Genomic DNA, 11,320 nt, shown 5'->3' on the forward strand with positions numbered 1-11,320 from the left:
CTCTCCTCCTGGGACTAATGCAATATGTTTCTGTTACCTGTAACACTGAAGTGATCTGGTCATTTGCACATACTCACAGGATACTGCTCTGTATTCATTTGCACACTGTTCATATGCAGATACTGTATATTTATCTTTGCACTAGTTACATGCATTGAACTGTTTACTCATGTAACATGTTGTCTTCTTATTCTGCACTGTTTCATTCCATCTCATCCCATTGCACTAGTGTTCCATAAGCTTAATGTACCTTGTCCATTACTTGTAATTTGAATCTATAGTCTGTTGTACATCATACATTGCCCTACATATCTTACTGTAAATATCAATTGTACATGTCCATCTGTAAATTAGTTCTGAATGTACAGACTGTTAGATACTGCACACTCTGCACTGCTGTTATTGCATTTTGTTGCCTTGTACTTATACATGGGCAATGACAATAAGGTTGAATCTAATCTAATCTAAATAAATCATCGAAGAACTACAGCCACCAGATTCTTACTGTTAATTTATTTCCAAAAGACTCCAAGAACCTTTTTAAGAGTTATTATCATGTCAAATAATGTATCAACAACAGCAGCCAGGCCTATAAATACCAAAAAAAAAACAACCCAAAACAAAACAAAAATAAAAATACACACTGCCACAACCTTAGCGAAACGTCACCTCTTGTACTCCTGGGCAAAAGATAAAAAAACTGTTCTGTCATGTGAACAGAAAGAAGTGGAATGAAGACAAGATGAACATTTCAGGTCTTGGGGCCAAGTTCCTGCCATTAATAGATAAATGCCCAGTGATTGGTCGTTTAAAGGTCATACATGTGTGTTTAAGCTCTGTGTTTCATCAACATGACGTTTATTGTGTGGTTTTCCTCTTCTTAATCATTATTTATGTATATTTAATATCCCATAGTTAAAACAAAATGGCACTTTGATTTTATTAGCATGACCTTTAAGGACAGGGAAGTTAATGACAGTGTTTTTTTAGGGGTTTGAGCTTTCGACTTGTGACCTCAGTCAGGCCTTAACACGCTGTTGTCTGAGTGTAATGAGTTCAACCTTCATTAACCTGCATTACCATAAATGGCTATAACTGAATTTTAGCCAGGACGCTTTTCTCATTTGCTACATTCTTCTCAGATTTGTTAGGTGCCGTTCTGCCTGTGCTCCATAGCAAAGTTAGCATTGTGTGATTTACAATAATGATGTTTCCTTGTGTCAGGATGGAGAAAACATCTTCTATCTGGCTGTGGATGACATAGAGACAGACACAGAGCTCCTCATAGGCTACCTGGACAGTGATATGGAGGAAGAGGATGAGGAAGAAGAGGAGGAGGCAATTAAAGATGAGGATGAAAACAGTAAAGAAGCTAAGCATCTTGTTGAAATGGGTATGGTGAAATGATAATTTATTATTTTTATCTATGACCCACCCAAATCTTATGATCTTTTGCTGACGCCTCTGCTGTGTGACCTAACGTGTTCAGTGTGTACGTATCACATCTCTGCAGAACTAGTAATAAAGAAGGAGGACCACCCGTGCTTGCTGTGTGAAAGCAGCTTTCCCAGTGAGGAGATCCTGGCTGCCCACCTCCAGACTCTGCATCAGAGGCCCAGCACAGAGGAGAAGGAGTTCAAATGCAGAAACTGTGGCAAGAAGTTCCCCATAAAACAGGCTCTGCAGCGCCAGTGGGTTCATTGTCAATCGCTTAAATGGTTGTAGAGCAGTTTCATATAACTTTAAACTTCTCTTTAAAAATGCAGTAGCTGCAAGTCCTTAAGAAATCTGAAAAAGCACTAAATTAATTCAGTATATTTTTTTTTGATAATGTATCGAAGGTAAAGATGTTTTGTATAGGTATTAATTTTTTGCTTCTGATACAAAACAAATCAAGCTGGTCTCACAAAAAACCTGATACTAAACAAAACAATGAAAAAAGTTATAGGTCAACATTTTGCGAAATATTCTAATTTGCTTTCTTGCTGAGATTTAAAAGAGAATATTTATACCACTCTCATGTTTTGTATCCAAAATATGAAGCTACAGCCAGGACATGGTCCGTCTGGGAGCAGTTGTTAACACCTGGACTTAACCAACAAATTGTTGTTTTCGGTACTTTGTTTTTGTAAGAAATAAATGAACAAGATAGAACTTGTTAAATATCTTTGGACAGAACCAGGCTAGCTGTTTCCAGTGCTTATGCTAAGCTAAGCTGACCTGCTGGAGCTTCCTGTTTAGTGTACAGACAGAGCGGTATCAATCTTCTCATTTAACTTGCACAAGAAACTGAATATATCTGCCAAAGGTTTGGACACACTGTCCCACTGAATTAAATGAGAAAGTGCATCGAAACCTTTGATTATTAGTGAATCTATTTCCCCAAGTGCCAAACTATCCCTTTAATTGACGTTGTTAATTTAACTAGGAGTCGATCCATTATTTTCACATATGCTACCTATACAGAATTGGCTTAAAGTTGATGATCTGGTTAAGTAAATACTATTTAGAAGAATTTATCTTGAATATACTACTGAGCCGCCATCATCCTGGTGCATTTCATTTCCTACTTGGTACCTGATTTGTTTTTATTTTGAATCCTTCCTCAGTGTTTTGCATTGTTCTGAGTCACTGGGCGCATCAGGTGACTCTAAAGCACACCAGTGCTCCCTCTGTCACAACACCTTCAGCTCAGAATCCAGGTAACACACACTGTCTAAGAGAAAACATTAACTGCGTACAGTACACTGTACACACATGGCATGTATGATTCTGTAAACCATAAAGCTCTTTGCTCTCTTTTGTCCCCTTCTGTATCCATGCTGAACAGTTTTGAACAGCATAAGGAAGCCTGTAAAGGAGATGCCAGGTTCATCTGTAAAGTAGAGAGCTGTGGTAAACGATTCAAGAGCAAGGATGCTCTGAAGAAGCATAAAGGAAACGTTCACACAGGTTGGCATCTCCATCTCTCTGTTCACATGCATTTGTCTTTTCTCTAACCATAATCTAAAGACATTAAAGGTCCATCAGCAGCCGCCACACTCAAACATCTGCAGTAACACTGCTTGACCTCAATCAGTTAAAACTGTGGCAGTGCTGAGACACAGCTCTAATTACTTGCGCTTCATAGTTGCCGACCTGTGTGTTCTGAGGCGGCTCACTCTGTTAGATAATTGGACTTCCAGCAGGGGGTCTGTGCAACCTTACATGAATCAAGTATCAGCCCAGGATTAAGACATCCATCTCAGAGGCTGACGGAGTTGAGATCTGGGCATTTATGTTTTAACAATATGGTCATCACAATGGCTGTGTGTGTAGGCGGGGGGGGGATCAGGCACGAGAAAAGTGGGTCATGTGAGTTGGCTGGAGACTGGGAGAATGGGGAGCTGATGTGTGATGACTGTCATAAAGTTATTGTTACACTGACAAACTGTTCTCATCCTGTAGATTAGGCATGGTACTTTTTTATCCAGTTCTCTTTTTTGTTTGCTTGTTTGTTGTTTTAGGGAATGCACGGCGGAAGCTCACGTGCACAATTTGCAACCGAAAATGCTCCTCTTCTCTGAATCTACAAGAACACAGAAAGGTGAGACTCAACAAAGATCATCTACTGTGCAGCTCACATGATCTCAACCAAACACTTTGCACTGGATTGGAGAGGATTCACTCAGCTTAGGCAGTTTTGCATGGTCCATTTTTACACTGATGTTCCCTGTGTGCTGTGCAGTGAAATCCATCACACTCTACTGTTTAACCTCTGGCTCTCACGTTTGCCTTCCTATGCTTCTGAGTTCCCTCTTCATGTGAGAGTGTCTCTGTGATCAAGTTGTTAACAAATTTATTCTGGGTGTCACAGAGCAGAGGCTCGGTTTCTTTTTCACAAGCACATCCCACAGGTCCTGTGAAATTTAAGAGCCTCTGTTGGCAGACAATAAGGGTTTAGCCTTGGCGTCAGGACTCTCCCCCTTATTGATAGGGTACAGATTTGAACAGGGTTATTTAAGTATTACTTTTAAATATGTTCCTACAAATACAAATGTGTGTTTTGGTACCATTTTAGCATATTTGTACTTCCTGAAAGCTTTTAAATGTAATATTATAGAGGGGTTAGGTCTTTCCTCCTATGGTGCACAAAAATGTAATTTGACTGCAATTACATGCTATTAAATCAATTAATAATTATTTTGGCACAGCCAGCCTGCATAAGCAGGAAACTCAGATGTAATACAACAGGCTGTGCTCTTGGGGCATGTTATTTAAGGTACTGCTGAGACAATGAAATATGATCCAGGACACCCAGCTGGAGTAACAGAGTGTGTTCAAAGGCTTATTAGATGCCAGAACACTGCACAACAGATAGTAATTCTCACAGATGGTATTTTACAGCTGTGGAAAGTTGTTCTAGCAGTTATTTTATCTTCAGATGCAACAGTTGTGAGGTAAATAGTAGAAAGACACTGTTCTTGTTACAAAGTGGGGGCTTGGTCATAATACATTTTTGGTATTTGGTGTATCTGTCACCCACTCACTGTTTAAGCCATATGATGAACAAATTCAAGTGTGTGTTTCCTGTTTTGCCCGCTGTGATCTCCAGCCAGCTCCGGTGGATTTGCAGGTCAGAGTTCAGATTTGCTTTTTTTCCTGAGGACCCTGCATTGTTTTGCCAGAGCTGTCTGTGCTGGCACCCCGCTGCTTCTCCCGACTGGCTCAGTTCAGATGGATGAGAGGGCTGTGATTTTTATATTTATTTATTTATTGATAATTGTAACATTACATTTTACCTTGTAAACATCTGTCATCCTCATTAATCCACAAGCATTCATCTATCCTTGTCACCACATTCATTACTGAGCCACTTTTGAACTGTTCTACACTTAAAGTCACCTGAAAGCTGTGACATATTTCTGCACCATTTAATCTATTTCACCTGTGCATGAGTCGGTGCTCTCCAGCTTTAGATCTCTGGGGTGTTTTAAAATAGGCATATGTCGTATTTCTGTGTGGCCTCCTTATGTGTCTCTGTGACAGTTTTACTGTAAGTAGCTCATGATAGCAGAAATAGTTTCTGTTGTTTTAATCATTATTTGTTATAAAACAGGAGATTTGAAAGGCTAGCTATGCTTCTATAAATTTGGGTCAGCAATACATTAGACTTTCAAGAACTGAGTCCTGCTTAAAGTGTTATAATAAACATGGCACATCTCTGCCAGAAATATCTAGTGTGTTCTTATAACTTTGATCAAAGACACTGAGACACTAAATATTATTCCAAAAGAGCAATCAGACTTTCCATAATGACACATTGGCTCCAAAGAAGCTTAACACTGCCATTATCATCATTTAGCTGAACAAGCTTTTGCAGTAGTAGCTGTGACAAGAGGAGCTGCTTTGCATTAGCATATGCTATAGTCGCTGTACGCCGGGGAACTATTGAATGTGCAATTATTGGAGCTATGCTCTGGAGCAGAAAAGGAATTGAAACTTTTCATCACTTTAATTGCTTTTCTGTCTGTAGACATCAGTCTATTGAAAACGAACAAGATTTAGTTTCTGATGACCACTGCAGAGAGTGATCCTTGAACTTTTACAGGCACTTTACCCTGAGATTTCTTTTTTGAATTATCAGCAAGACTGAACACTTAATCGTGCTCTCTTTTGCTCTTTTGTTGTAGGTACATGAAATATTTGACTGCCACGCATGTGACAAGAAGTTCATTTCTACGAATCAGTTAAAACGGCATATGATAACGCATTCCGGTAAGAAATTAGTACATTAAAACATTACTTATCCACCTTATGGATCATCTGAGTTTACCAGAATGCATTTCTCTTCTCTCTTTGGTTAGAGAAGCGGCCGTACACCTGTGAGATCTGCAGTCGATCATTCAAGCGTCTGGACCAGGTGACAGCTCATAAGATTATCCACAGTGAAGACAAACCGTACAAGTGAAGGTGAGCCGATGTCTTATCGCATAATCCACTGGTAAGTTAATAGTTAATTGTATTTTGGCTTTCACGCGTGTAGTAAGTTTTTTTGTAGTTTTATATCCAGCCAATTGCTTTTTGCTGAGCTATTGAGATATTTATTGAAAGGCGGTTACTTCTAAGATAGAATTACCATTGAGGCTGTAATCAATCAAGGCCTCGTTGGTGGCAGTTATCTGTGGGGTCTGTGGCCCACTCCACCCCTGAGGTTCTCCATGTTTACTTTTGGGATTGAGGTGTCACTCAGATGGATAGATGGGGGATGGACGGGCAGCAGCAGAAAAACAGAAGCATTTGAACGTAAAGCCCCTGAAGCTGCTTGTATTCATCACGTCTACAAACCAGATCCGTTTTAGGGTCTTACTCATGATCCTCTCACATCCATTTAAGAAGCCTCATCAGCATGCACACTGAGGCAGGAGGCAGCTCCCCTTACACATTGTAAACATGCTGTCCCTACAGACCCACTCTGAGGAAAGACCCTTCCAGTGTGAGGAGTGCAAAGCGCTGTTCCGCACCCCCTTCTCTCTACAACGTCACCTTCTCATCCACAACAGTAAGTATGAATGTGAGTGCCCCTGTGCGTTCTTTGTGAACTGCATATCCTTACATTAAGTAAAGCTGCAATTGCTCAAATGACAGAAAAATAACTGGGAACTACTTTGATGATTAACTGTGGTAACTGTTGCCGCAACGTTAACTAATGTATCATTAGCACGAGTGGAAAAGAGTCATCAAGTCACTCGGTGTTGGGCATTATGCAACAGTATTTGCCAAGTCTACTAACATTAGCTAACAGTACTAGCATTATTTGGTCTTTTCCTGTATTTTGATCCACCCATCTAGACATTTAACCATCCTGAAAGTTGAAACCAGCTTAGAGTGTTCTCTAGACTAATGTCCCATATTTCATTGGCCTACAGTTCATACCTCTGTGGATATTTCTGTCCACACTGACATCATAACTCTATCAAACATCTCACCATGGGGTCATTAGAAAGTGTTCAGGTTGTCTGGTCTTCCCTGGGTGCTCTAGTCTGACAGAAACCTTTGCCCTGGACAGATGATCTGCAGTCAAGCCTTGGCAGGATACAGCGTCCGTCCTCAAGCTGAGCCAGATAACAAAGAGATTGGAAAGCTCAAGGCATTTCCTGCTGCTGTCTCAGGAGACAGGCTATATAATGCCATGTATCAAGTTCTAGACAGTATGTTGGGCAGGAGGATCCAGCGTGTAATTTCACTGTACTCTAGGTATCAGGATAGACATGCTATTAAATAAATGTGTCTGTCTTTATGAGTTAGAGCTACAGCACCACATTAGCTCCCACACAGAGAAAATGAAGCACAGCTGTCGAAGTCAAGTTATTTTTTAAACTCAGTGGCCTTCATATAAGAACAGTTTTATGTCCTTATTTTAAATCCTTCTTATTTTATTCTGACTGGTTTGTTCATAAGAGTGTTCCACATCAGATTCACCAAACTCTCTTGAATGCACAGACTTGTCTGAGCTTGATGAAAACCACCTGTTCATTAGGTGGTACACATTCATGCCATTTGATTATTTTGAATAACTGATACACTCAAATAGCTCTTTAAGCCTTCTTCACTCTTTTTGTGGAGTTACATTCATAAAGTTGTCACTAGAAGTAAAAAGAGCTTCGCACCACAGAGTTTCTGCTCCTGCTGTGGTGAATCAGCTGATGAAAACAGTGTCAGTATCAGAGGACCTGAGACAATTAGCTACAAATGATTAATATAGTTGCCAATGATGTATTGTCAGAGTGGTGTTGTAACATGGCAGAAATAAAGACACAACAATTTGGCATTAAGTTAAATGCTAAAAAATGTCTTGCTTTTTTGCCTCATAGTAAATCACAGAGGCAGACAGGAAACAGGGAGACAGAGAGACAGACAGGGAGAGGGGGAAACCTGCGACACACGTCAGTGACTTGGACTTAAACTGCAGATGTGCAGTATACAATGTACCCATTTGACCCATATCAGGGTTGATCTTTAGTTTTTTATTTGAGTTGATTTCAGTATAATATTTGAACTTTAAATCTATCCAGAATAAGGTGTTCTAATTTATAAATCAGATGAGAGTTTTCCCACTAGAGAGAGGCAGGCTAACTGTACGCCTTCTACATCTGATGTCTGTGGCACATTAATGTGCGGTCAAATGTCATCCTATTTACAGGATAATCCTGTGTGTGTATATGTAATTTAGCATAAGTGTGTGCATACATGGTTTAATGCTGAACTGAAGCCCTGCTCCAAGAAATAATGAAATCTTTATGTGAGGGTGTCGTTGACCTTAATTATCATCAAGCGCATGTTTCGATTTGATTAAAAACACAATGGGCCTCAGCTTTCTTTATTTTGCTGACTATCATTGGCCTTGGTAATAGAAGAATGAGCACAAGCTTGTAACCACTTGCCCTTGTCAAACACACACACACACACACACACACACACACACACACACACACACACACACACACACACACATCTCCACATAATGGAAACAGCTACTCTTCAACAATAGAGGCTGTTGTATGGAGGCAGAGAGCAGAGGCGTGAAGGAAAACAGGCTTTACTCTGCGAACAGCTGAAATTGTGGCCCAACTTACTGTCCGAGTACTGTCTGTCTGTCTGTCTGTCTGTCTGGCACTTCCCTGCTTTTCAGCAGAATGGTTAATTAAATAGGGCACGACCTTTTGCACTGTAAAATAATCAAACATTAGATGTTATGAACATATGTCAGCAGTTAGTTTTGCCATTTCCCTGGGATGTTCAGCTACAGATACATGAAAAAAGGTGACTTAAAAAAAAGAAACAGAACCAGACTCTGTGAAGACAACTGTTTGGGATTGTGTGGTGCAATGAAACACCCCTCTTTGTAGTGTTTCTGCCCACAAAATGGCCTTGCTGAAATTGGGCCTCCTCTTGCTGTGCGTGATGACTCTGTGTTTAGAGGCACAACAACACATAACTGGAAATGGCTTTTACAGTCAGACCTCTATCCTTGCTACAGGTGAGAGAACATTCAAGTGTGACCAGTGCGATGCCACATTCAAGAGGAAGGACACTCTTAATGTCCACATCCAGGTGGTGCATGATGGCCATAAGAAGTACAAGTGCGACCTGTGTGAGAAGGCCTTTGTCACTCCTTCTGTCCTCAAGAGCCACAAGAAGGTAAATGAAAAAGGTTTGAGCCAGGTGACCTCAATCATAGAAAGCGACTGCATGTCTGCCAGGGCTGTCACTTTGTCCTATTGTTGTGAAATTCAGACATAACAGTTAGAAAATAATTTGTGAAATCTTTAACCTATAAACCAAAGTACTCCATTTAACATCAAATAATAACTAAGAATGTACTACTTCTGCAATTTGAGTTAAGGCAAACATACAGTAATGGGAGCATTCCACTAAGATACTGCTCTGTTCATCATCAATCTTCTGCTATCAGACTCAATTTAAAAGGAAGTAAATGGCAGCCCGCCCATCTTCTTTACCAAAATGCTTCCACTGTTTCACAGCACATCCTCCTCCTCTAAACAAAGTTATGTAGTTAACTGTACTAATATCTTGGACTGTCAAAGCTGGCGGAGACATCCATTTTGGCCGTTGCTGCCCCGCCGAAGGCTTGGAAATCAGTTCCTGTGTTGATTAGAAATGGCAGTTAGTCCATTAGCTCCGCAGGGTTTTAAAGCTCCAAACAGATCTCGCTGCAGATTATGAACCCTGAATCTGACAACATCCAGCATGGTTAAGGATCAAGATTGAAACCAAACAGCTTCTTGGCACACAGTAAAAGAAAATGTCTCAGAGGTTGTCTCAGAACAGTAGGGCTAAAGACAGGCACACTGAACTGTCTCGCTACTTACGGGGTCTGGAGACTGCTGTGAGATCTGGCCTTGATCAAATCAGGTTGCCGAGGAAACGACAACTAGCTGGCTGTGTTTACATGTGCAGAATAATCCGGTGTTTGGCCACAGTATTATTGAAATCTTAATGTACACTCTGGTACTGTGCAACTGTTTGTCTGTGCAAACTTCACCCCCAGACAGTCGCACACAGTTGTCACGGCCATGTTTTCTTACTACCAAACTCTAACCGTTGCTCTGTGCACCATGTCTGATTGGAAATATGATGAAAAGCAAAAGTAAATGGAGTAAAGTTGTTTAACATCATGAAAGCCAAACATCTGATCCAGGTTTCTTGTGAAAACTGCATGAGCTTACCTTCATTCTTCTTTATTATGCTTTTGAACAGGGCTGCAAGAACTGTTTTCATTACTGAATAATCTGCTGAATAGTTATTCTGATAGTTTCAATAATAAAAAAAGGCTAGGTGACATTTTTAGTTAGTTTTTTTATCCAAACCAAAACACATAAAAACATTTAGTTTACTGACAAAGAAAAGCACCCACATTTGAAAAGCTGAAGCCAGTGAATGTTTAGCATTTTTTCTTGAAAATTGATTATCACAATAGTTACTCTTTATTTTTTTATTCCTTGATTAATTGTTAATTGAACAGTCATTTTACTTCTCCTTCTCCAAGCGCATATAGATGTAGTCAGTTTGAATAAATTCAGTGAAAGAATTATGTGACATTTTTGTTGCAAACACAAAATTCTCTCTGGAGCCAGCTTTTATTTGCATTATGCGAAAGCTAAAAGCCAAAACAGAATGGATCTTTATGCTGGTTTGCCTGATCTTGTATCTTTCATTTGTACAAATTTTGTCAGTGCTGGGATGGAATGGTTGGCTTTAAGTATTTACAGGCATACATAGAGATTATTTATGTATAAAAACTTTTGATAATTACTTACAGCTCACATTAAATGACGCAGTTAAGATTGGAACCACATTGCTCACATGTGAAATCACTAATGTCCCCCTCGGTTATCTGTTTATGAAAGTAACACACAAACAATGTTTTCTCTGTTCCACTAACAACTAAATAAAGCAACAATTGCTCCATCTGGGACACACGTGTTCATATATGTGGATTTGTTTGTGCGTGATTGGCTGCGAGTGTGCGTGCATGTGTTTGTTAATGTGCATGTATGTGTGTGAGTGTGGATGGAGCCTTTGTAAGGAAACACCCGAGGTGTCAGAGGGACACAGTGGGGTGATGGAGGGAAGGACGGGGGCCTGGAGAGGAGGTGTTCCTGTATTGTTGTACTGCTGTTGAAACTGTCGCTCTGAGTTTGAGCTTTCCATACTCACGATTATTCTCGGGAATTTACACCAGGCCAGGAGATGGAATTCGGTGTGTACTTTTCAACAAGGGGAGAGGGAGGGAGAGGGGCTGGGGGAGCGGTAGAGG

At 40.2% G+C, this 11,320-nt stretch overlaps 1 protein-coding gene across 1 annotated transcript in view; it reads left to right on the forward strand.

The window, feature by feature from the left end:
* Positions 1–11,320, forward strand: part of prdm5 (PR domain containing 5) — a 39,124-nt gene that overhangs the window by 3,896 nt on the left and 23,908 nt on the right. The window contains exons 4-12 of the mRNA XM_020603356.1: positions 1,225–1,393; positions 1,514–1,691; positions 2,610–2,702; positions 2,831–2,952; positions 3,507–3,586; positions 5,673–5,757; positions 5,847–5,947; positions 6,448–6,541; positions 9,020–9,180. Of these exons, the coding sequence (XP_020459012.1) occupies positions 1,225–1,393; positions 1,514–1,691; positions 2,610–2,702; positions 2,831–2,952; positions 3,507–3,586; positions 5,673–5,757; positions 5,847–5,947; positions 6,448–6,541; positions 9,020–9,180 (1,083 nt within the window). The remainder of the gene's footprint in view (positions 1–1,224; positions 1,394–1,513; positions 1,692–2,609; positions 2,703–2,830; positions 2,953–3,506; positions 3,587–5,672; positions 5,758–5,846; positions 5,948–6,447; positions 6,542–9,019; positions 9,181–11,320) is intronic.

Source organism: Monopterus albus, unplaced genomic scaffold (assembly GCF_001952655.1).
Source record: "Monopterus albus unplaced genomic scaffold, M_albus_1.0 scaffold61.1, whole genome shotgun sequence".
NCBI lineage: Eukaryota > Metazoa > Chordata > Actinopteri > Synbranchiformes > Synbranchidae > Monopterus > Monopterus albus.